Here is a 27,136-nt window from a genome sequence, read left to right on the forward strand (position 1 = left end):
TTGTTCATTTCTGTCCGAGTCAGTTTTTTATTTTAGAAACAACTCACTTCAAAATTTCTCGTTTTCTCAAAAATATCGCAATTCCTTTCTTTTAATTTAGTTTTTCTTCGATGAAATGCATATTATTAGATTTAATTTCAAAGTATTAAATTTCAAATCGACTACAGATGAAATGAAATCATTGGAGCCAATAAAATTCGTTAATAAATGTAATTCAATCTTTAATAGTTGACAAACTCACAGTATGATATACATATAATATAAAGTTTGAAATAACGATGATATTATAAATTTTATTAAATAAATTATGATAAATAATTAATAGATAAGGAATTGTTGTTAATAATTAATTTAATTTAATATATTATTAAATATTTATGTTAAGACGCAATTATTTAAATTTTTATTAGTTTAGTTCATTTAGAACTAATTTTAAGAGGTGTGTATTGCGTATAATTAGGTATTTTAATTATTGCTTTGTTCTTGAGGAATTAACGATTCTTTGAGGGGAGAAGTCTGTAATTTGTGTTTAAAAATTACTTTGTAAGAAATGCATTGAATTATGAAATAAAATGAAATTTTTCTTCTAACTTATTACTCGTTACTCAAGGTCGAGTGATCCCCTAATAGGTAATAGATTGATAGATGGATTCGTTTGAGTATTGAAAGCGCAATTTCTGAGATATTGTGCCTGAGAGATCAATTTCAGACAATTCAGGAAAATTGCGTTTGCTTTAAATAGAGGATTTGGTTATTATGATCGCATATCTATCATGTCCAGTCCATATGTGATTGAGCCAACTACATAAAGACTATTGTTACTAACTTACAGTGAGTTTGAAATAAACTTATTGATCATTTTTATAATATAATTCGCCATATTTGATCTCGCGATGAGGTGGAAACAACCTCATATCGGTTGATATTAAGAATTTTTTTCAGTGTAGAATAAAATAGAAAAGAATTTGTAAGGTGCTTTTATAAGTTGTTTTGGTAGCAGAAACTAGTCACATATCTACTTAAACCACTTTAGAAATTGATAGGTTCAGTTATCTACCATATTTAAAGATAACCAAAAAAAGATGTCTAGGTGGTTTATTGATATGGTAAACTAAATATTTGATTTCCTCTTTAAAAATTTTAATTTTTGTTGTAAAGTGTTGATAATTTTAGCACGTAAAATAAATATTAACTGATATAAAGTTGATTAATATACAGCTGATTGAAGAAATGCACGAAAGATACCCTCTAAGGAAAAACACACAGCAATTTTATCGAAATTTAAAAAAAAAACTTCGAAATTCCTAATAGAAAAGAGTAGCTGTGAATTTAAGCTTAAATATGATGAAACAAAAAATGTTAATATTTGTATTTGTGTTACAGTTATGGCCGCGTACAAAGTGTTAAGATACTCGCCCGTGGCTCGAGCAAAGATTCCCTCAATGATCATCACAGCAGTCCAGGAGGTTCATCGAGTGGTGGTTCAACAGTGGGCACGACAAGTAATTCTGGTGGTACCAATAACAATATTGGCTGTGGCAATCAATCCAGTACTGGGAGCGGTGGAATTACTTCGCAAAGTGGGGGGTTGGCGTGTACCGTGGCATTTATGGATATCAAAAGTGCATCAAAAGCTCACACCGCAGAACACAAATTGGATGATCGTACTTTGACCACTGAATATTATGAACCAACAGCAATTATATCAGCGGCAACACAACAATCGGGCTGTTACTCCACATCACCTGTCACCCAAAGGTTTCCTAATAGTCATGGGTAAGTTTTCTAATTTTCAATAAACTGGATTTACACTATTTATTCTTGCATCCATTTTGTCTAGAACATTTTATTCCTCCTTCAAGGTCTCTTGTAAAAGTGACATGGAAATTGTGCTTAATGCCTTGCAATATTAAACACCTTTTTTCAATCTGTCTACATTTTTTTGAACCTTTGTACTCAAATATTTCACCAAGCCTACCTAGATAAGTGGGGGATTTGCGAAACTGATTAGATTCGCTGTTTTTTTCCTTAGAAATTATTACTCAGCACATAATATTTTTTCTTAAAATAAATATTATTTTTATATCCTTTTTGTACGACAGGTTATGAGGGGATTTGAGTTTTTTATTATTATTGTTTTATGTTTGGATTTAGTATTTGAGTCATCATATTTTGAAATGCGACTTATGCTAAAAAAAAATTTATTTAACTGATATTAAAATATGAATTGGTTGGCGAGCAAGAGGAGTATAAACAATTGACTGTTGAGATAGTTTTGCACAATATTTATTCACTTTATTTTAAATAACAAAGAAATATCAGAAGGAAACGTGTTTTTTGTATCATCTGCCAAATTTCAACATATTTCAAGGTTTTTCAACATTTTAGTACTTTATACGCCCTAATGTCTTCAAAATCATCAATCGAAATGGATTTACGACTAACGGATTTTGAAGATTATTGAGTTTACGCTTTTAACACGTGCTAAGATTTTTTTGTCTGACAATAATTCATAAACTTCGTTTAAATTAATTTAAAAATAACTTTTATGACTTTGGAATACATTAAAAACTTTACTCAAAGACATGCAAAATATGCATAAAAAAGATTAAGAACGTACCACGTGTTCCAATTTTTTGACAGACGATTATTATAAATTCAATTCAATTATGAATTAAAATAAAATGCTGTTATTAAATAGATCTGCGTTTTATTTAAATAATTAATTTGGTTAGCTTAACTCAGTATAGCTAAAACGCAAATTTTGTTTGCGTTTATGTGGAAGAAGCCATGTGTCGTTTTCATAACTAAGACATTATTAGACACCAATAAATAATACAATAAATATTATAATTCATTAATTTAGTATTCATTAGGGAAACAAATATATTTAAATATTTAGTACAGGGATTTCAAAAATTAATACTCCTAAATGAGAATAATTTTATAAAATGCTAGCTGATATCCGCCTACTTCGCTGGGTTTAATTGTAAAGACCGATAAAGATCACCGTATATATGTATTTCCTTTATCTCCCTTGCTCTCACTTATTCCTATTACATAACCTCGAAATAGAGGTAGCGATTGTTTTAAACAGGTAAAATATATGTACAGTTTTCAAATTTCTTATATTAAATATTCATAATTTATTGGAGTATATCAGAAAAGATGGCCATGAATTGTATTTCGTTTAACAATTTTACAGAAATCTTTAATTTGTGGTTCAAAATGATGCTCATAGATGATACAGTAAAATGTTAGATTAAACTTATTTTTTAAATTTTTGTATTTCTTTTTATTTTATTTTGTAAGAGAATTATTATTTAAAAATGTAATTCATACATTCTTGATCTTAGTTTTTGTTCTAACTATTCAATCAATATTTTGAAGCTTTGGGAGTCTAAAACAGGTAGTTTGGACTTCCAAAATCCTGCCTTGTGTATGACCTGAATGAAAGCGAAACCTCCAAAATTCCCTTCTGCACGACTCGGCCTGAAATGTAAGGTATTTACGAATAATTACACTGGTAAAAAAAAAACAATTTTTGTAAACCCATGAAAGAAATTGAACTGATTTTAAGAAAACATTAAAAAACGTTCACAATGTTTTAAATGTGAGTTCTGAATATGTATTTTGAGGGATATTTTACAGCCAATAACTTGCAAGCTTTCAATCATATCTTTTACAAGTGTTTCATAGTTTTCATCTGGCACAATATGAGTAACAATCACACCATGTTCATATATCAGAAAATCGAGCTAAATCATCTGTGAAACGTCTATGGTTGAGTCACCGTTTACTTCTTGATTTTACAACTCATTATCACTGGGCAAAAACCTTGATAACCAGTGTTATTTTTGAACATGTTGTATAATCGTCATCTAAAAGCGACGTTTGATTACCATATCAAAAATTACCTCAGTAATTAATTTTTGATGTATTAAATAATAATAATTTAATTTTGTCAGGGTTTTTCTTGACAAAATAATATTTATTTGAATATTCTCAAGGTTATTCCTAGTTGTTTTCTTAAAATTTCATATTTGTTTAAATCAATAAAATTTGTTTTTTTTTTCATAATCTTGAAATTTATGGTAATTTTTTTAATATTTCAATTATTGGGAAAAATAAAAAAAATTTTTGGATGAATTATTAATGTTATTTTGGCCTTCGCAATGTTAAAAATAATATATGAATGGCGTTTCGTATTTTTGGATGTTTTTAATTCGCCGTAAAAACAATTGTATATGACGAATTCGCGCAATTGCGCATTTAAAATGCTGACGCCTCGTGAAATGCATACGAGATACGACTATGGTGTATGCATTTTACGCTGATAATGAAAATCACGTGTAAACGGGCGAAATTGCATAATGGTGTTCTGCCAGATTGATTGCACTCTCAACTTTTGATTGAAAAGTGATTTAAATACCACGCCTGGTAGTATCTATTTGTTTATGTTATGCGTACAGTTCCAGAACAGTTTTTAATACTTCATAAGACTTTAAATTTAAAATTTAATAAGCCAACAACGCCACATCTTGAAGTAGACTGGCATTACGGTTAAATGAATGATTTTCATTAACATTAGGGAAAAATTTTTTTATCTGTAGTTCTCGATTTAAGAAAATTGTAAAAATACGAAATATTGTCATCAATTTTCACGAAAACTTCGTGCAAAAAACGATGTCACCGGCTTAAATCTGTACGCAGTTACGGTTTTTGAGGTAACAGCTACACGAGGATCAAATATTTAAAAGTCTTGCTGCGAATCCATTCTTATGGTGCTATTATTTTGTTGCTGATGATTTAATATTTCTTGACCATGCAAATCCCTATTACTTTTCCCTATATATTATAAATGTGAAAGTAAGGTTATTTGTTTGTTTGTTTGTGACGCTTTCATGCAAAAGCTACTGAATGTATATGATTAAAACTCTACAATAATATAGCTCATACATAAGAATAACACTGAGCTATAATTTATAAACTAAAGATTTCTGTAAAAATGGTAAACGTAAAAATCTAAAAATGGTAAAAATACAATTCATGGCCATCTGTTCTGATCTCAATGAATTATGACTATTTTACATTTAATAAAAAAAAATTTTAAACTATACATATATTTTACCTGTATAAAATAATCCCTATTCCTATTTCGAGTGTTATGCAAGGGGGATAAGTGAGAGCAAGATGAAGGCTATAACACGGTGGTCTTTACCAGTCTTTACTTTTAAACCCAGCGAAGCTGGCGGGTATCAAGCTAGTGAAATCATAAATCTACAACCAAGTACATTGACCATACTACCTTAAAATTCAATTAAAACAATGGCAGTTTATAGACCATAGTAAAAACTATTAAAAATTTTTCACAGACCTATCTAGAGTAAATATACAATAATTAAATATGCAAATACTTTTTAACCTTGAAAAATTTGCATGAACAAGCATGAATTTCAATAATATAGATTTTTTTTTTTGAAATATGACAGATGTTTTTGTTTCGTAAACGTGGGGTTTACTAGTATTAATGAAGAAACTTCAGCTTTACATAGTATGAGCAGTAATAAAAACCTTCTAATATTATCTCGAGTTTTATTTTTTAAATAAAGAAAAAACAACTTTACTGTTTAATCGCGTTTATCAACTGCGTATGTGTGTAACTGAGTGATTACGTGTATATGTGAGTGTGTGCTTTTTCATAGTACTTAGAATTACTCAAAAAACACGTGGAGAGTAATTTTAGCATTCTGTAGCAATGTAGGTACCTTAAAAGGAAACTCGCTAGACAAACTCAAGTGAACTGTTAACACTGAACAGAGTCGTCTTTATCCGGGGATCTAAAGGATTCGTCGCGCTCGGACGTAGATCTTGGCGTCAGCTGATTACCATAGACGTACACTCACTGTCAAAAAAAGTGCCACAGTTAAAACATTCTAAGCGTACTCATCATATGTTATGTTATAATAGTAACACTTAGAATGTTTTAAAACGAGCATTTTTTGTGACATTGAGTGTACATACACCTACACATGCCATACGCTAGTAAAGTAGAACGCCATCTCGTGTTTAATTTTTATTTTTTGGTTTCGTTTTCTTTCTAATTCATAAGAATATCCAGGAAAACGGTATAATTGAAATTCTGGATTATTATAGGGTGTTTTTTGACAATTAACAACACAAAACTTTCGATTCGATCTTTTTTTAATCATTTTATTGAATATTAAATCATATTTTAATTCCACTTGTATTAGGATATTATGGTAGAGATATCTAAGATCTGACGAATTTTCAGAATGCTTCAAACACCTACCCAAAAATGTCTACCAGCTTTCGGGCATTCTGAAATTCTTCAGATCTCAGATACCTCTCCCATAAAATCCTAATACAAAATTGCAAACTTGGCGGCTTGATAGCGTTATCTTTAGAGCCCCTATAATATCAAACATATAAAATTTTTTGTTGCCAAAAATATCTTTGAGGCAACTTGTATTATTTTTTTAAGTAAACGTAAATGTTGAAAAATGTAGAAAATAAACAAGCCGCCCATTTGCGAGGGATTTTAACTCTGCAAGATGCTTGCAAAAGTACTTTGCAAATATATACAAAAAATATGTGTGGGGCAAATTGAAATTTCTGACTTGGAATTGACTGATTGATACATTGACGTTTGTATCAATCGGCTTGAATAATAAATATGGCCTATTAATAACAGTTTGCTGAATACCAGGGAGCTACTGATAAAATACGCAAACACAGCGTGACGAAGTGGGCATGAGAGGAGGAACCTTCAACGTTCGCAATTCGTTACCGATTTAATTTTAAGTATTGCCAATTCGTTAACAATTTAAATGTGACTCAGCGTGGCTAGAGAAGATTTTTTATGGGTAGACGCCAGAAAATTAGTTTCGAAAAAAAAATTTTGCAGCAAAACGACCTAACATTAGGAATATAAGTATATAAGTAAATGGTAATAACTCTCTAATCTGGTTTTAATTTTGAACTGGTGTTGCCCTACTGAGCCTTGATTGTACCTGCTCGTGATAATTACGATAAGCTCTAGGCTGAATTTTTATTGCATGTTGTTAATAATGTGCGACAGAACCTTTAACGCATAAATTAAACCCACTTAAAAAATTATCAAAAAATAAAAATAAATTGTTTAAAAAAGTGCACAAATATTTCTCCACGTAGTTTTTCCATTACACATACATACAAAGGCCGCTCTAAAAACAAAATTTCAACATTACAAGCCATTTTTCCAAAAAAGGAAAATTTTGTCAAAATATCATGTAAGTGTTTTTTTATGTTTCAGAACAAATGAAGATCATTCAAGTTTTGGTGATCGCTTTTACGAGCGTACAAGCAGTACACGTGTAACTACAGAATCAGAATACTTACGCCGTCCAGGTTATCATGAAAGTCCACGAGGCCGGGCACGAGATCGTTTATATCGAGGCAATACTGGACCATATGCACCATTAATTGATCGTCGTGCGACAACATCATGGAGTCAAATCTATGATACGACAACATCCTCATCGACAGTTGGTGGAGTAGTCGGCAGTACCGTGAACAGTAGTCGTTATTCATCATCGAATAATCAAAATTCGTTAGGCTCCGTGATTGTGCAAGAACCATCTTCAAACAGTTATTTAGAAACTTCTTCAACACGCGGAGGAAGTAATGTTCTGGAATCGTCCTTAATAAGCTCATCATCAATTCCAAAGAAATTAAATAAAATTAAATCACGCTCTGGTTCAGAATCACCTTCAGGAAGTTTATCAAGTCGATCCCCATCTCGATCACGTTCAACGTCACCTTCAACAAGTAGTGCGACCTGCACATCATCTCGAGCAAGTTCATCACCCGCATGTTCACCGCAAAACTCAGTACAACCGCGTGGTGGAATAATTCGTACAAATTGTGTATCAAGCACTGTTCCCACATCATCAACCACCGTTCAACCTCCACCCCCTTTATTACCTACACACTCCGAGGATCGAAGACCGCTTGCAATATGTGTACGAAATTTACCTGCTCGAAGTTCGGATACATCGTTAAAAGATGGTCTTTTCCATGAATACAAGAAACATGGGAAAGTTACTTGGGTGAAAGTTGTTGGTCAAAGTTCGGATCGTTATGCGTTAGTGTGCTTTAAAAAACCGGATGATGTAGAAAAAGCTTTAGAAGTGAGTTATGATAAACTGTTTTTTGGTTGTAAAATTGAAGTGGCGCCGTATCAAGGCTACGATGTTGATGATAATGAGTGCCGACCTTATGAAGCCGAATTGGATGAATATCATCCAAAGGCGACGCGTACATTGTTTGTGGGTAATTTAGAAAAAGATATAACGACAACAGAGTTACGTAAACATTTCGAACAGTTCGGTGATATAATCGAAGTGGATATTAAAAAACAAGGTGCAAATAATATAAGTTCGTACGCGTTTTGCCAATATTCAGACATATGTAGTGTTGTTAAAGCGATTCGTACAATGGATGGTGAACATTTAGGTAATAATCGTATAAAATTAGGTTTTGGTAAATCAATGCCGACAAATTGTGTTTGGTTGGATATCGGTGTATCAGAGCCACAAATTAGTGATAAATATTTAACATCACAATTCCATCAATTTGGTACCATTCAACAAGTGATTATTAATCGTGATTTAGGGCATGCGCTTATATTTTATGATCAAATACAATCGGCACAATCGGCAGTGAAAGAACGTCGGGGGTTTTTATTGCGTGGGCGTAAATTACAAATTGATTTTGCTAGTCGTGAATGTCAGGATGCATTTTTTGAACATTTAGAACAGAAATCATCTTCATCACATCAAAATAGTACGTCTTCTTCAACGGAGCGGGTATTGAATAATTGTTCAAGTAATTCACTGGATCGACAAACTTCCTCGTCGTCGGTGTATGAAAATAGTAATTCTGCAGTGTCATCAGTCACATCATCGAGGGCAGTGTTTGATGGAAATAATGGTACAAATGTTGTGCCCAATTCGTCACGATTTAGGTAAGTTCTATCTATTATTTTTCTTAATCGATTGAAAAGAAAAATAAACAAATTGGCATAAACAGGAGGCATGCTTTTGGTTCTCAAAGAATTCATAGACTTTTCATAGAATTATTTTCGATTGAAATTTTAATTTCTCAAGGACTCAAAATATCGATCCATCTCCTTTACGTCAAAATGATATGGGCAAAGAGAGACTACTCCCTCATTTGTTGCATTTCAAAATGACAAAGTTCCTAAAATTTTCAAAGAGATTTCCTCAAATAAAGACGAATGCAATTTTCGTGATTAAACTCTCATTGATGAAATTTTCTGAAATAATTTTTATAGACTTTTTTTTGGGTTCTATTCCTCCACTATTACTATTACTACTAGCATGTGTATTTGCAGCATATAATTTTGAAATCAATAATGTAGTAAAATAACATTTTTATTTTTCTAGATATGAAACATCATCTTCGAGACCCCGAACATCATCATACAGCCGTTCATCCTCAGTAACAACATCATCGCAATGCCCAAGTTCAGTAATACCATCACCTAGTACAGCATCTTCACGTGTGCGCCTCTCAACATCACGCTACACTACAAACGATTATTATGAATCCGGTACCGAGTATTCCACAACCGAACGTCCATCATTTCGTAGTTACGATGAATTTAGTCAAGGTAGCACTGAAGATTTATATGACCATGATACGCCAACCATACAAAGTGTTGTTATTGCAGCTGAACCAACATCATCCTCAGTCGTAACACAAACCCCAAGTACAATGCCGTCATTTCCCCCTCCAGATATACGGCATTTACAAAAGGAGCGTGTTCATTTATTAGAACAATTAGAAGAATGTCCAAGCTCTGGTGATGAGCATATTAGTCCAAAGAAACGTTTAAAATTAGATTTACACGATAGTAATTTGTTAAATAACGATACAGAATTACTATCAAATCATAAAAATGATGTACGTCGACTGTCATCAGATCAACCAAGTCAAACTTCACGACATTGTAGCTTAAATAGTCGACGACCTAGTGCAGATAATAGTGCACGACCAATTGTTAATAATTATATGCCACATGCAATATGTAAACGAAGGAAAACAGCTAGCAGTGGTCATCATCACCATAGCACTAGTGACCATCATACAATCACTACAACAACTGCACATTCTGGAAGCGAGAGTATAGATGGGTCACGTCCTGGAACTCCTTTATGTGACGAACGTCCAGAAAATATAAATATTGTACCATGTGAACCTAGACGATTTCGGGAACGAACGAATGATGGTCCGTTAAGTTTACCATTACCGAAATTCGCTGCCCAATTTCGTTGTGGGTTCAATAAATCAACAACCTCATCATCAACAGCTATAACTAGTCCACCGGTATTAGCATCAGTGATTGCAACTCCATTACCACCTCCAAGTCCTGTACATGTACCCCCACCAGCTTCACCACCACCACGGCCTCCATCACTAAGTTCAAATTCATCAGATAGTGATGCAGCACCAGCTAGTCCATCGCTACCTTCGTTAGATGAACGAATCAAATCAGTTGTCGAAAAATATGAAAAATGGTCAGGTTCACGATCACTATCCACCACTGGAAGTGATACTCTCGCGAAAATTGATGCGTCAATATCAGAGAAATTTCGTTTTAGGCATAAACTTTTGGATGTAGATCTAAAAGAAGTACCACCATCAGAAATTGTAAAATCTGTGCTGGCGAAACGTAGTGTATTTGATGAGGATTCAAAACGTTTGGAGAACTTTGGGGAGAAATACGAACCAAAAGAATTTGTTACAAGAGCAACGTCATCTTCAACGCTTACTACTTCCACAACGACTAATAGTACGTTGTTGATACCCTCCATTGGTAGTGCGGCAACGACAATCCCAATTATAACCACAACAATTTCATCACCCGTAGTAAATTCACCAGTTGTTGTTAGCGGTGGGAGTGTTGTAACATCACTGAAAACATTACCTGGAACTAGTCCAAAATTACCACCAGCCAAAGGTTTACAGTATCCATTTCCAAGTCATCCTCCAGCGATACCATTAACACCGACGACACCTGGAACACCTGGCACACCAGGTATGTTACCACAAACACCGATCTCAAGCGCTTCAATTACATGTACAGTGATACCACCACCAGTAACAACTTCAGCGGCTTCATCATGTAGTGGAAGTGTTATAAATAGTGCAAGTGGAGGTGTGGGTCCAGTAGGTACAACTGTGACCTCAAGTGTTAGTAGAAAGACGAGTACATCCTCTAGTGTTAGTGCTATAAATTCTAGTGAATTGAGAACTAATAAAACAGTTGTTCCTAATAGAACTTTATCGTCTACATTATCCACGTCCAATGTGACTCCAAAAACAAATAAATTTAGTGATAGTGAATTTAATAAAAACATTCCTCATTCCACGAATACCCCCACCATATCACAATCTAGCGAAGTGATTACAGCAACAACAACAACAACAACAACAATTTCCTCAATAAGTTCCACAAGTTCCACAACAGCAACTCCAGTGACGTCGGTTTTAACGCCGAGTGTAAGTAGTAGTGTCACACCAAGTGTTTTAACGACGTCAATGTCAATAACAAACAATAGTGACTTAGTGAATCATAAAACAAAAGTGAATACAAGTAGTGGAGCAACAAGTGCTAGTGTTGGACTAAATAATTCTAGCCCTAGTTCAACATCTCCACGTGATTCAGTTACAACACCATCATCACGCGCAACGGTGGCGAATTCGACGTCCACCAGTAGTAGTAGACAACGAGATCGGCGTAGTTCTGATAGTAAAAAACATGTTGAGACAAATAATAAAGATAGTGATATTGAGTGTGATAGGTTAAAAAAGGATAGTGATATTTGTGATAAACTAATTGAGGATGTTGTAGAACAACGTGGACGAAAAGATGAACATCGTAAACGACGTGAAGAATCAAAAGATATGGTGGAAGACAGTTCCAAGTTCAATAATGTGGACGTCATCGCCAACAGCAATAGTAAAAAAGCGACGCATGATGATCGGAAAAAGGATCATATTACAAGTAATCATATTGGTTACGATGATCATAAAATTAATCGACATCATAATCGTGATTCGAACTATGAAAAAATCGAGAAAACACATGAAGTAACATTATCATCTACTTCGTCTACATCATCGAATTCATCATCTTCCTCGAGGAGTAAAGATGTTGAACGCACTAATCATGATAGACGAAACGATACTAAAACACATCCAAGTGCTGGCAGTGATGTTGTACCAAATGATGTAACAACCACTGCTTCCACAACAATTCCCACGACGACAACAACGTCATCTACAAAAGCACAAAATCGTCATCATCATCATAACAACATAGACGATGTACGACATAAAGATGCAAATACTACTAATAATAGCAACAATAATAATACAATAAGTAAGAAAGAGAAAGAAAAAGAAAAAGAAAAGGAAAATAAAGAAAAAGAAGTAACAAAAACAAGTATACCAGATCGACAATCATCGACAGAAAGTCGACATTTATCGATTGATTCAGATAAATCCACATCAAATCATCGGCATTTATCCATTGATTCCGATAAATCGACTTCATCGTCAAAGGATAAACAAAAAGAACGTACAAAAGAACGGAATAACAGTTCTCCAAGTTCGATAGGTTTAAAACGCCGATTTAGTTCTTCTCAAGATAATATTCCCGCAATAGAGGATAACGAAGCGAAACGATTGAAAACATCTCAATCAGATCACAAAAGAGTTGGTAATGACCGTCGTGATTCTAAAGATAGTACGAGATCTTCAGGAGTCGCTGGCAGTGATCGGTCGCAAAAGCATAGTAGTAGCAATAAACATCAGACAAAAAATAATTTCACTAAAATGTTAGAAGATAAAATTCGGGAAGAAAAACGTTCGAAAGAAACTTCCTCAGAAGTTGCAAAAGAACGTGAAGTTACAAAAGAACGTGAAGTTGTAAAAGAACGTGAAGTTGCAAAAGAACGTGAAGTTGCAAAAGAACGTGAAGTTGCAAAAGAACGTGAAGTTGCAAAAGAACGTGAAGTTGCAAAAGAACGAGAAGTTGCAAAAGAACGTGAAGTTACAAAAGAACGTGAAGGTACAAAAGAACGTGAAGTTGCGAAAGAACGTGAAGTGGCGAAAGAACGTGAAGTGGCGAAAGAACGTGAAGTTGCGAAAGATCGTGAAGTTACGAAAGAACGTAGTGAAATTAAACGTGAGAAATTAGAAAAACAAAGATCGTCAGATTCATCTTCTTCAAAACATGGAAAAGTTAAGAATAAAGTCAAAGAAAACAGTAATCGAGAATCACCTACAACACCTTCAACACCTAAATCGACATCATCCACAAAGGAATTATCAGCAATGGATAAAGAATTCTTAAATCGCCTGGAATTAAAATCAACTTCCACGACGAATGGAGAAAGTGAGGACAAACAGCGGCGAAAAGAAAAGCGTAATTCAACACCAAATGAACAACAACAGCCTACTACTCCATCTCAACCGACGACACCATCTTCGGAGCAACATCATCGCAAAAATTCGATAGATGAGTCAGCAAAAACTGTTGTTGATGAAGTTAAAAAACAGTCAACACCATCTTCAACCATGCGGATTGAGAAACATGAACAACACCGTAAAGGCAGTCGAGATGAGTCATCATCAACGCCGAAAACACCCGATTCTGAGCAACAACAACAGCAACGACGAGCAGCTAAAAAAGAAGAACGTCGTTTGCGAAAAATTAACACAAACAGTTCCGATACAACTGATTCCGATGAACCGAAAAAACATTCGATTTTCGATATCGAAGTGGAACCTGCATACATATCAATGTATGATAAAGTTAAAGCTCGATCATGTAAAAATATGCAAAAACAGGAGGAAGAAAAACGGCAGGAGAAAATTAAGGCGAAATTCAGTCAACTTAAACAAAGTCGAGCAAAACGGGAAGAGAAGAAACGGTCTACGTCATGGGATGAAGATTCTGATTCGGATCAACAACATGAACATCATCGAAGTGGTTCTGGAAGTCAGAAACAATCTTCTTCTTCATCGTCGCATAGACGTGGCAATAAATTAATGATCACTAGCTCCTCTGAAGATGAAAACCAACAATCACAAGAGACACAATCCGAACATCATCATCGGAATAAAAAACATAGTAAAAAATACTCTGATTCTGATAATTCCTCTCGAATTATGGAAAATAATAAACATCATCGTCATCACCAAGATAACACATCCGACGATGATGACTTCAGTGCAAATCGTGCTAAAATTTCAGTTTCGTCGAGAAAAAGCTCAAAATCTCGCATACATTCGGATACTTCCGATTGTGATATAAAAGATAATAAAATGAAATTAGAACAATTTTCAGATAGTGAGATGGAACATCATCTTCGTGGACCTGAAGAAGATGCTAAGTATGTTAAGAAAGAAGAACCTGAAGAGGATGTTAAGTATATTAAAAAAGAGAATAAACGTTTATCACTTGAATCATCCGATGATGAAATGATGAACTGTGTTAAACAAGAACCAGAAATTGAAAATCATAAATACGATTACCATCATCGATTATCGTTACTATGTGATGCCTCTTCTGAAGGTGAAACTACCATACTACACCAAGAGAAGAATAATACAAAATCTGAGAGTCGTAAAAAGCATAAAAAGAAACAAAAACGGCAAAAGAATAGTTCCTCAGAAAATGAACAACAAATCAACACGTCGTCGATGACGATATCCACACCACAACAAGACTCAAAAGATTCAAAAGATACGATTCGTGAGAATCATATCGATGAAATACCACGACATCATCACCATAGTTTAGAAGATGGCGAAGATAAGCGTAAGAAACATAATAAAAAAGAAAAGAAACGTGATAAATTAAAAATTGAAGAACGTAGTTCTAAAGATAAAATTAAAAAATCTAAGAAATCAATCAAAATAGATGGAATTAAATCATCAGATTTGACAACGATCACTGCGGCGTCAATTAAACGTGATGAGAAAATGCAAGATATATTTGGACCATTTTCAGATGATTCAGAAAATGGTGGACAAAAAGATTTTACGAATATTACATCACCTCCTCCTTCAGTGGAAAGTATTGAGAAACCTGTTGTTAATTCATACTATGCAACCACACCTTCTACACCAAGTGTTCCTGGAAGTGGACATCATCATCATAATAAGCTTTCGGTATCGAATGTATATGGAAGTGATTCGGATAGTATATCAAATATTGAAAAGACTGCACCAAGTGCACCCGAAGAAGACACCGATAAACAATCACGAGTTGATACAAAACGTGACAAAGAGGAAAGTTTACGTAAACAACAACGTAAGGAAAAGAAACGCAAAGAAAAAGAACAAAAACGAACTGCTGCGGCTATAGTTCGTGAGGAAAATGAAAATAGTGTAGATCTAGCTGAAGCTGGCCGAGCACTGGAAGCCAAATTATTAGATGATTCAATCGATGATGAAGACATTACTGAAAAACCTGAAGATGAGAAAAAATTACCTGTAGAAGAAGAGAAAAAGGTGGAAAGTAATCATATTGAGGAACAAAAACCGTCTGCAACAAGTGGTGATGTATTTCGTTTTACTGATGGTGACGAGAGTCAAGAACCTCGAAATGAAATCAAAAAAGAGGTTAAAGAAAAGAAAAAGAAACGTAAGAAGAGTAAAGAGGAGAAACATAAAAAAGAGCATCATCATCATCATCGACATTACGAAAATCATCATCGTGGAGATAGTGAACATAAAGAAATCGAAAAAGTCGATACCTCATTAATTCTAACTCGCGAAACACCCGAGGAGGAATTATCAGTCAAAGAAGAACTATCAATTGAAACGAATTTTGTTGATGAAATTAAACAAGATATTATTGAATCACCAACTCGTGTTGATGAGGATATCCATGAACATGGTTTGCCAAGTTTATTAGATGTATCAAGTCCAAAATCATCTGACAACAAACTTTTATCACCACCTCCAAGGCCCCCAAGTATCGTGGAATCGTTAATTAGTCCCATACCGAAAACTCCATCAAAATCGACAACTTCTGAGAAAAAGAAATTCATTCCAGGTTTTGGGGTTGATATTGATGAGACTATTCATGAGAATGCTATCAAATCAATTTCCACAGAATTTGTTGATTCAGTACCAAATGAGCCCATTATTAATAGTGTGACAGATCATGAAGATGATCTAAAAACTTCATCTGTGGATGAAGACGTGAAGAAAGTTGATGAAACATCTGTTGAAGATAATAAACCTCCGCGTGTGGTTATCTCTCAAGAAGAGACCGAAGATGCTGTTGCTGCATTGTTAGGTGAAAGCTTCGGCGGTGATCAAAATGAATTTGATACATTTGATGACGTCCAATCGCCTGGACATCTTCATGAAAGTGAAATCGTTGAAGAAGAACATCCTGTACCACCGGAGGATGACGAGGATGATGAAGAAATGCGACAAGCTGTACAAAGTTTGAGCACAACTGATGTAAATACCGAAGAAGTAAAACCAGATACTCCACTTTCTGAACACGATTTGCAAATCGATACAGATACCGATAATGAGGAGACAGTTACCTCAACAGTCACTACAACTACCGCAGCATTAACAACCACAACATCATGCTCACCGACAGTGACAGTCACATCTACATACTCACCCAAGACACCAGAGATGGTTGATTATTCCCAACCTCCGAAAACACCAGATGTGGCACCGACATATTTATTAAATGATACAAAAGATTCAACAACGATACCATCTTCTGAAGCTACACTTGTTCCACCACCTCCATTGCTTGTGAAAACTGAAAAACAAATAGTACCTGAAAATATACAACAACCGTCCGTAATTTCAAAGCCATGGATTTTGGAACAATCCGCGACGCCGTCAAATAAACCAACAATTCCAACACTTCAACCAAATATTATCAAATTCAATGACACATCGTCCATCGTAGTGACATCGATACAAACTAGTGTCATTGCAACCCAAAAACCAATTATTACAAATGTAACACGAGTTGTAGGCTATGCAGTTGCGACAACTCAACCACAACTATTATCACCAATTAAAATCACCGATGGTGGAAAATCATCTTCAGTCACACCTAGTGCAGTGTTTGTAACAAAAGAACAATCACCAATACGTGTAACACAATCGATAACATCACCAAAACCTACAATTGTACAACAACCGGCGATAAATTTATTAACGACGGTAAATCGATTACCAATTACACCAGTTCTTGCACCTATTTCAAAATCTGTACCAAATGTATTGTCAATACCATCACAAACGATACCAGCAAATTTACCAAAATTAGTGCCAGTAGCAACGACTACGACAACTTCGTCAGAGTCACTACAAACATCCCAACCTCAACAAATTCGTACAATTTATACACAAAATCAAAATTTACATTTTGGTACTGTGGCATATCCATCATCGCAAACTATACGATTTATGACACAAAAAGTGACGGCGTCACCAGCAGTTGTTGCTACAGCTCGATTTACACCAACATCAATTGATGGAAAAGCTATCGTCACGACAATACCAACATCGGCACTTCCGCCAACACTTGTACAAACTAAATCAATACCTGTTGAATCTAAATCGGTTATAGAATCATCGATCAAGAAAACTGAATCATCAAATGTTGTTTTACCTGTTTCATCGACACCAGCACCAAAGGTTGATGATTCTACACCAAATGATATTATTACGACAATCAAATCACAAACACCAGTTGCAACGACAAATCTTTTAGTTGTAACGACAAATGTGACACCAACAGTTCCTCCAGTCGTTGAGAAACCTGCAGAAAACGTTAATGAAACACTTGCAGTAACTTCACCAAGTCCTGTAATAATAGCACCAAAAGAGAAAGTTCCAACACCACCTCCAACGATAGTCACACCTCCTAAAGTTGAAGAAATTCGTCCAATCGAAACTAAATCACCCGAAATTAAATTATCAGCGATTGAAATTGCTGCTAAAGAATTAAATATACAATTAAAGAAAGAAAAGGAAGAAGAGGAACTTGTTAAATTAGAAAAGGATCAACAACAACCACCGATTATCAGTGAATTAAAACAGGATATACTAAGCGCTAAATTAGAAACAGATACAAAATTATCTTTGGCAGACAATTTCAGTGAAATCCAAGATACGTTTAAGGCGGAAACATCTGCGCCGATTACCACGGAAAATGTATCTGTTATTAAGGAAATGGATATTCCTCGATACGATGATGATAAAACTGAAGATACAGAAAGTGGTATTTCTGATATGAGTAAAGAAAATATGCGATTAAGTGCTGATATATTAGAAAATAAGGATGACCCACTTGATTCGAAGGAAGATAGTGATTATTGGTCAGCGAAAGAAGTTAATATTGAGAGTGTGATTAAAACAATTGATGCATCATGTTCAGCGGATGAATTGTCTGAAGGCAGTGAAGTTGGCAAAGAGGATTGGTATGTGATTTTAATTTGTTTGTGTTATTTATTTTCAAGTCTAATTGCTTTTTAAGTTGAGCCTAGAAATTGTCAAGTCCGTTAATTATAAGTATCTAAACTGAAAACAATAACTTAGCATAAGTCAATAATAATCATAGGCAAATAAATTCCTTACGCTGCGTAGTTTTCGAAACGATATAACATCCGTTTAGGCTCTTAAAAATATGATAAATAAATTTAAAACACTCAAAAAATTAGCCAAATAAATAACGAGAGATTGGGGATTCGATTCTCGTATTGACTGATGACATTTTTTTACGTTCTGGCTCTATTTATACAAAATATATAATGGTTTTATAAATATATATATATATATATAGTTATTTTGATAAATTCATGTTTTACAGGTATGAAAATGAGAACAAATCCACAGAATCTGATATCAAATCTGATAAATCTTTATCAACATGCGGCGATAATTTGGACAAACACGATACAAATACCTTCCAAGAAGATTATCAAACAAAATTCAATTCAGATCCAGATCATGAACATGATTTAGACAATGAATCCGAACAATATGATGAAGGCATAGATAATTGTATAATTAACGATGAACGTGAAACAAGTGGTCGAATCAGTCGTCGAGGTGGACGTATGCGCGGTCGCAAATCTCAAGCAACAAAGAGTGTTGATCGAGGCACAATTCAACAGCAACAACTTGGCGTACAAACTCGACGTGCTGGACGTAAAGAAGTGTTAAGTGTACCTCCACGTGGTTCCACAACCTCAGTAACACGTGGTATAACTACACGAGGTACTGTACAAACACGAGGTGCAAAACCTGAACGTAAAATAAAACGTGACGAAAATGATATTTTATCGTCGGATGTTTACGAGTTTCGTGATGAATCTGATGAGAGTAAAAATCATCCTCGCCTAATTATGACCATCAAATCCTCGTGTGGTAATATTACGAATACAACACCAACAGTAGTCGTAAAAGAAACACCACAACCGGCTTTAAGTGTACAAAGTCCAAATAAAATGAAGACCAATCAAGAGTTTGTATCACCAGGTCCAAATACACGTAAATCTGCTCGATTACAAGAGCGAGATATTTCTAAAAATTCCGTTGATGATACCATCGAAGATGTGGTTCGTAATATGGTCACACGATCCGGTTTACAAATTAATCCAGACAATAGTCCACGTCGAACGACTAGACAAGTTAGTAAGACAACTGGTCCCACAGTACAGAATATTATTGTAGCTACAGAGGTAAAGAAAGTTGGTACGGGAGTTGGTGGCCGGGGTAAGAAAGGTGTTAAAGATCGTCGAGCATCAGATGCGGGAACTACTGACGATTCAAGTGAAGAAACAAAATCAACCAAGAAAGATGAGGAACCCAAAATTGAGAGTCCAAAACCACAAATTGTTGTACAAAATAAAATTGCTACACCAACTACAGTTAATGTTAAGCCGGCTGAAGAAGAAAAACCTGTGGTCCAACTGCAACCTGTACAACAAAGGCAAGATATTCCGCCCATAGCGTTAGGACGTAAAGCGGCAATGCTACGACGTCTTCAAAGTGAAAAAACTAATGAAGAACCTCAAACATTAATCGATCCTGTCACTGGGCATTTAATGATTATGAAAGAAAGTTCTGAGGGACAATATGTTACGATATCTACAATATCTAATTCCTCCGCACCTATCACATCTGTTACGCAATCAATAGCTGCTGTATCAACACCTCCATCAGTTGTGGTTTCAACACAAGTAGTAACAACATCCCCAGTAGTACGTGGGCCTGTGTTACCACCAAAACCACCTCAAATCATTGTCCAACAGAAGGAAGTTGTTCAACAACAACCAATTATTCATCATAATACGGTGATTACATCCCAACAACAACAAATTATAACCTCAACTCCGCAAGTAGTTCATTCAAAACCTCCACAGTCACTGAAAGCGCATGTGTTATCTTCACAAGCTGCAAAAACAGCTATCAGTCAATTACAATCATTCCAAAGTCCGCTAAATCAATCGCAACCAATACAAAAACAACCTACAATTGTTCAGCAACAAATAAATCCTGTTGTTATGCCTTCACAATCACCAGGCATTGGTAGCCTTGGGGTAGGCCCACAACAGCCACCACAACAATTTATAATAAAAACAACGGCGCCGACTCCAATTAATCAAAATTTGAATGTAAACGTATCGTTATCGAATACTCCTGGTGGTGCGGTTACGTTGAATTTATCACCACGTATGAACATTGTTCAACATAATATGCAACAACAGCAGAAAATGCCACCAATGTCTCCTGTGGGAATACAAAATCCTAAACAACATTTGTTACAAGCGGTTAATAAACAACAACAATCGCAGCAACAACCGCAACTATCACAACTATCACCGGCACCTAGTGTTGTGCCCAATATGACATCGAAACCGATGTTGTCAATTGCTTTGCTGAACGCGTCCCAACAACAATCGCAACAACAGCAACAAGTCCAACAGCCACAAGGACTGACTGTATCGTCACCGTCTGCACCAATTCAGCTCGTAAAGTCGTCACACGTTGTTATGCAACAAAATCAACTAATGAATGCACCACCTCCAAGTCCAGCCGCTGTTGTTATGGGTAATGTGGCAGGTACTACATTGCAAGGAAAACCAATATTAATGGGGCAAAGTCCTCCGTTATCGTTGCCTGCAGCGAAACCGCCACATGGATTACATCCACAACATCCTCAACAAATTATGACGGGTGCTGTGGCAAGTCCGCCATTGAAACAGCATATGATGGCGCAACAACCAATTGTAACTGGTAAGTACAATCAATGATTATTTAACTTTCGTTTCCACACTTTAATTTACTAACGTATTATTAATTTCAATAAATTAAGTTGTAAAAATTGTACCTTAAACTTGGCAGACATTTATGTCAATGACGCCATCTATATGCAGAGGTAATTGAATGAAATTACAGTTAGGTTTAATAATTTAGCCGAAAACACTGTGGGATTTCGACTCTACTATTATTTAACTGAATAGTATGATTTAATTTGTATTCAATCATTTTTAACTTTTTTCTAGGCGCAAGCAGTGGGCGTATATTGGTCCAAAGTCCGGCAGTATTGAAAGGTGCAATTGACGCGTCCAAATTGGATTCAGCAACATTATCAGCAGCTGGAGGCTGTGTCTTAGTAGCACATCCATCGGCATCTCCGCAAGCTCGTGGTCAGGCTCTTCAACCTGATATGCCGATACCAGCATATGACAATGCAAGCTTGGTAAGTAATTGCTTACAATATCATTGTTTTTTTGTTATTGCCCTCCCGTCACACACACAAATTTTGCTTTGAAGAATTTGTTTGTTTGTTTTTTTTGTTTTTTTTTTTTTTTATTAATTTTGTGCAATTAACAAAGCCTTGTGTTTTAATTTTTTTTAAATTCAATAATTTTATTCTAACTTACTTCACACTAACACTAACTTGGGTTTTGGTTTGGTTGGTCCTACAGCATGGAGTATCCGATCGAAGTACTGCTTTTTCACGTTCACGTCAGCCGAGCCCACCTCCAGCTCATCAACAAATGTCACCTGCGACTCAGGTGATTTATCTTTTCCTATTTTTAATACAAAAATTAATTTATATTTCTTATATGAAAAATAACTGCTTTTTTTATTAATTTACTAATTTTTATGTTTTATTATTATTTTATAAAGAAACTAGATTACTAAATTATATTGGTGGGGAGTACCATCCTTTCCATTTTCTATTATTTTAATTTATGATCTTCCTTAAAGGTTCTTAACGACACTTTAATGAGAAATGTCCGGTAAGATAAGCTAGATTCAGAAAAATGTTTCAATCAATAGTTTTTGTCAAATGACCTTCATTCATTTAAAGATTAATAGTTACAGACAAGTAAAAACGAAATTTAAAAAACTTCGACAAATGCGGTTTTTTCCTTGGAGCTCTTTGCAAATTGAACCGATTTTCTTGAAACAATAGGTTCATCCATTTAGGAGCTACGTTTAGAATGCCACAAACAGACAGACACACATATAGCGGTCAAACTTATAACATTCTTCTTTTTATGTCGGAGGTTAAAAAATATAGTTTTATCTTTCTATTTTAAAGTAGTTTTCTCTTCTTATTTGCAAATTCAAATTGACTTAAATCATTCTCAAGGGCAAAATAAAATTCCAAAAAATGTTCGAAAATTTTTTTTGTATCTTATTTATCCTGCAAAATAACTTTGCAATATAATTCTCGTTTAAGGCTAGCTAAATATTTTTGAGGCATACTGTACTATGGAAATTAATGTTATACGGGCACTACCGTCATGCACAGACAAAAATCTTATTTTTCAATACTTTAAAAATACAAAATGTTATTTTTAAGAAACATCTGAATGTAGAAAACAGAAAAAATTAAGAATTTATTGCAATTTACAAATCTTTACGAGCACGAGTGTAACAACTTATTTACAAAATATGACGATAATGTTCTTATAATTATCATAACAAGAGAAAATTAAAACAATGTATTAAAACAATGGATCGCATTTGCTAATACTCAAAGGCTGATATTTTCAGGCTAGATAGTAAATATTTAGAATTAAATAATACGCCGCGCCGCGGTTGTCCGAATTCATTTAAATTCGCAGCTATGTTTCAGTAAACAACTGTTTTGCATTCATTACGGACCTCTTGATAATTATATACTATCGAGTCGAAAAATCACTCTTTTACAACTGAGCTTTTTTTTATCCGTTGGACTTAAGGAAACAAAAACATTGCCCTATTAGAATAAACTGAATTTACTTCATATAGTTTTTATTTAAATTTCTTTTTTTATAATTTTCAGGGTGAAACACTAGCTCATCTTGTTCCCCCGCATCCGTATATGTCATCACATGTGTACCAACAATATCTTCGTACACAGCCACGCCCTTATCAATTATCTAGGTAAGTTGTATTAAATAATTACCATTCATCTTAGTTTTTTTCCAAAATTTTTAGTGTAATAAATTCTTTTTCATTTATCTAAACAGATCACCTCATATTATTAGCGGATTAGAAAAACCAGGTCTCGATGGACAAGAAGGTGAAGAGGCCCCAGTGACATCACCACCTCCATTAGAATTACGTCGTCCAGCTTCTGGAGGACAAACACCTTTTGGTCGACCTCCATCAGCAGCTGGGCTACGCACAACCGTTGTACCACATGGCTTACAATCTCCACATGGAATGCAATCATCGTTAGACCGTGCAACTGACTCACCACAAGTCGCGCCTGTCTATATGACATGTAATCGTATGTTACATTATGGAGCTGCTCCAGGAACTGGTGCTAGAACTTATTATGAGCCAGGACCAGGTGAACCACCGCCAGCACATAGAGCTCATTCTGCTGGACCTCCACCATTGTCTGGCGTTGCTGCACATGCTGGAACTGCCAATTATTTAAATTGTCCACCATCAATGATTGGAATGCCGCCACAGAGTATGCTTGTTCGGCATCAAACAGATCCAGAGACTATTCATCGTACAATTCATCTAACAACACCACCTCATATTGGACAGGTCGATTCATTATACGCAAGATTGAAGGTTTGTGTTTATATTTTATCTATAGTTCCTTTTTTCAAAATCCTAAACTAAAACATCTAAACGAATAATTTATATTATAAATCTATTTTCAAAAATATAATTACATTTGAATTTCCTTCTCTTTTGGTTCATTTGAATTTTAATAGTTAGCAATTTGAAGTTTTAATTTAATGTTTGCTAATTTTCTAGGATTATCCAATTTTATGGCAAGGATTATTAGCATTAAAGAATGATACAGCGGCTGTACAAATGTATTATGTGTTTGGCAATCGAAAAGTAGCCGAAGATAGTTTACCAGTAAATGCAGACGGTACAACGCCACCATTACGTATCGCACAACGGATGCGTTTAGATAAAGTACAAATTGATGGGGTGGCCAGAAAGTTAGGCGTAAGTTAACATCTTTTTTTTTATATTCTTAAATGAAGGCAATTTTGAAAATATTTAACTTGTTTATATTTTTTCAGGAGGAAAAAGAGCATTGTATGTTGTTAGCATTGCCATGCGGAAAAGATAGTGACGATGTCGTAAAACAATCAAATAATTTAACAAGTGGATTTATCAAATATTTACAAGAAAAACAAGCTGCTGGTATTGTGAATATTGCTGCTCCGGGTACCTCTCAACAAGTAAGTTTCCTTTTATATTTTTATCTTAAAACTGAGCAGGATCCACTTTGATTTCTACTTTTTTTGAACAATTGCCACCAGTTGCATGTACTATTGCTCTATTGTTGACTAATACGGTTGTCTCGAATTCTAAATAACTTTTTTGGAAAGTGGGGGCCTATATCTAGACTAAATCTTCCTTTGTATGCTTACACGTAGCAAGCTGCCATTCTTGATCTATTTTGACGAAAATTTATTATGAAATCAAGCTTCCTTAAGGTAGTATAGCAGTATCAAGGGTCATGGTCAAATACTACTTAAAAAAAAAAAAATTGAAATATTTTCCATATAGTTTTGATTTAATTTAATTTTTATTATCATAATTTAATTTCTATCTCTGTTATTAATCGGAATTGTCTCGATACTGTTATACTACGATAATAACAAATATATTAAACAAAAAATCAAGAAAGTATCATTTCGACCTCTCATAAATTCTATCACTACAGACTTCAATTTTAAACTTTTGGCTCATTTTCTTCTTTTGTTTTTCATTTCAGGCTGCATTCGTAATACACATGTTCCCGTCATGCGGCTTTGCCAACGATTATTTACAACGGACAGCACCACAACTATTTAGTCGCGTGAATAACTTTGCTCATCTAATAATAATAATCGCAACAGTTTAAAATAAAAATAAAAAGCAATCCTTGAAAAAGGTTTGAAGGTATTTAAAAAATCTGATAAAAATTACGAAGTAAAAGCTAGTGGCAATTTAAAAAGCCCTTTGTTCATTTTTTTTACTTTCGAATTTAAATATAAAACTAAGACAAATATGAGAAAAGAGATTTTCTAATCTTTTTTCCAAAATAACCGAATTTGACCTAATTTTTACTCTGAAAAAGTATGAAACTTTTCCAGTTGTAATTCCATAAAAATAAAGAAATTTAATTCTCAATTGCGTCCATATATTTACCGATTATGAAACTACAAAAAAAAAAAGAAAATACTACAAAACCAAAAAAAAACTTTTGGAACAGAAGAAAATTATTTATAAAAAAAAGTTTGCTGTGATCTTGGGGAAATTTATTATTAAAAATATATATATTATACATATATAAATATAGATAAAAAAAAACGTTATTAGGAAAAAACAATTTAGGGAGAACACACACTATTTAGGGAGTGTTCTTACTTCAAAATACTACAAAAAAAATATAAAAATAATTAAAAAAATTAACAAAAAAAAAAGTTATTAAAAATTTTTTTTTTAAATCATAAAGATCTCATTTTACATGTGTGGAAAGTGGAGAAGACGAAAAAAATCACGGTGTGTAAAATATTTTTTACTTGTATAAAATTTAAATAAAAATGTGTTGTTATTTTCAAAATTTTTACTGCGCCAGCGTAAATATTTTTAAAATGAATATTATGTTTTTCTTTTTTAGAAATATTAATTTTTTTTTTGTATAGAGAGATTAAAAATTATGTAGCAAAAAATAAGTACACTTTTAATTCGAAATCGAAATAATTTAAAAATTAAAAAACAAAACAGGAATATTACTATAGTCTGCACACGCGCTGTTGCTCTATCTGTTGTATATATATTTGTGTATAATTGAATTTATTTTTTTATTGGCTTCATTAATTAATTAATTTTTTTTTTCTGTTTTTACATGTTTTTAATTTTTTGTTTTTTGAATTAATAGTGTACTAATTTATTTTATTTATTTTTTTCATTATTTTCTAATGGTTTTTAAAGCATCGATGTTTATGTCTAGAATCTAGATAGCTAAATATATGAATATGTAAATAATGTGTTGGTAGGATATTTAGGGTTAAATTTTCATAAATAAAAATATTTTTTTTGGGAAGTTCGTATCCATGTGTTAAGGGTAGCTCATTAATTAATTCCATACGTAACGAGTAGGATGGGAGTGGAATATAACATAGTTCAGGGATGGCGAATCAATGGCACGCAACACATACACACCACCGATCATAAACTTCACTATTATATTACAGACGAACGCAAGTGAATGGTTTCATTTATTTCAAAAATTTCCACCTGGCACACAATCTTTGTGTGCTAAGAGTGGTTTAAAATCTCTTGATAATATAATGACGGTAGTTACAAAAATAGTCAACCTTATTTCGTCACAGGTTTTAAAAAAGTGCAAATTTGATGCTTGTTGGATATGTTCGCTGGTTGAGTCGCGGGAACGTAGTCAACAATTTTTGATTGTTTGGAAGAATACAAATTGTTTCTGCAAAATGAAATTCAAGTTTCAATGAACGTGAAGCTTCAAGGCACACATAAAATAATTGTCGTTATAATAGATCTC

At 34.0% G+C, this 27,136-nt stretch overlaps 1 protein-coding gene across 2 annotated transcripts in view; it reads left to right on the plus strand.

Annotated features, from left to right (window-relative positions):
• LOC123300330 (protein split ends) overlaps positions 1-25,787 on the plus strand; it is a 128,841-nt gene extending 103,054 nt beyond the window's left edge. Inside the window, exons 2-12 of one of the 2 annotated variants that reach the window (XM_044882888.1) lie at positions 1,384-1,776; positions 7,316-9,028; positions 9,471-18,569; positions 18,959-21,390; positions 21,660-21,856; positions 22,086-22,175; positions 23,438-23,538; positions 23,625-24,183; positions 24,373-24,573; positions 24,651-24,812; positions 25,352-25,787. In XM_044882888.1, coding sequence (XP_044738823.1) covers positions 1,384-1,776; positions 7,316-9,028; positions 9,471-18,569; positions 18,959-21,390; positions 21,660-21,856; positions 22,086-22,175; positions 23,438-23,538; positions 23,625-24,183; positions 24,373-24,573; positions 24,651-24,812; positions 25,352-25,480 — 15,076 coding nt within the window. In that variant the 3' untranslated portion in view covers positions 25,481-25,787. The remainder of the gene's footprint in view (positions 1-1,383; positions 1,777-7,315; positions 9,029-9,470; positions 18,570-18,958; positions 21,391-21,659; positions 21,857-22,085; positions 22,176-23,437; positions 23,539-23,624; positions 24,184-24,372; positions 24,574-24,650; positions 24,813-25,351) is intronic. The other variant, XM_044882889.1, reaches the window with a different exon arrangement.
• The last annotated feature ends 1,349 nt before the right edge of the window (positions 25,788-27,136 follow it).

Source organism: Chrysoperla carnea, chromosome 5 (genome assembly GCF_905475395.1).
Source record: "Chrysoperla carnea chromosome 5, inChrCarn1.1, whole genome shotgun sequence".
Lineage (NCBI taxonomy): Eukaryota > Metazoa > Arthropoda > Insecta > Neuroptera > Chrysopidae > Chrysoperla > Chrysoperla carnea.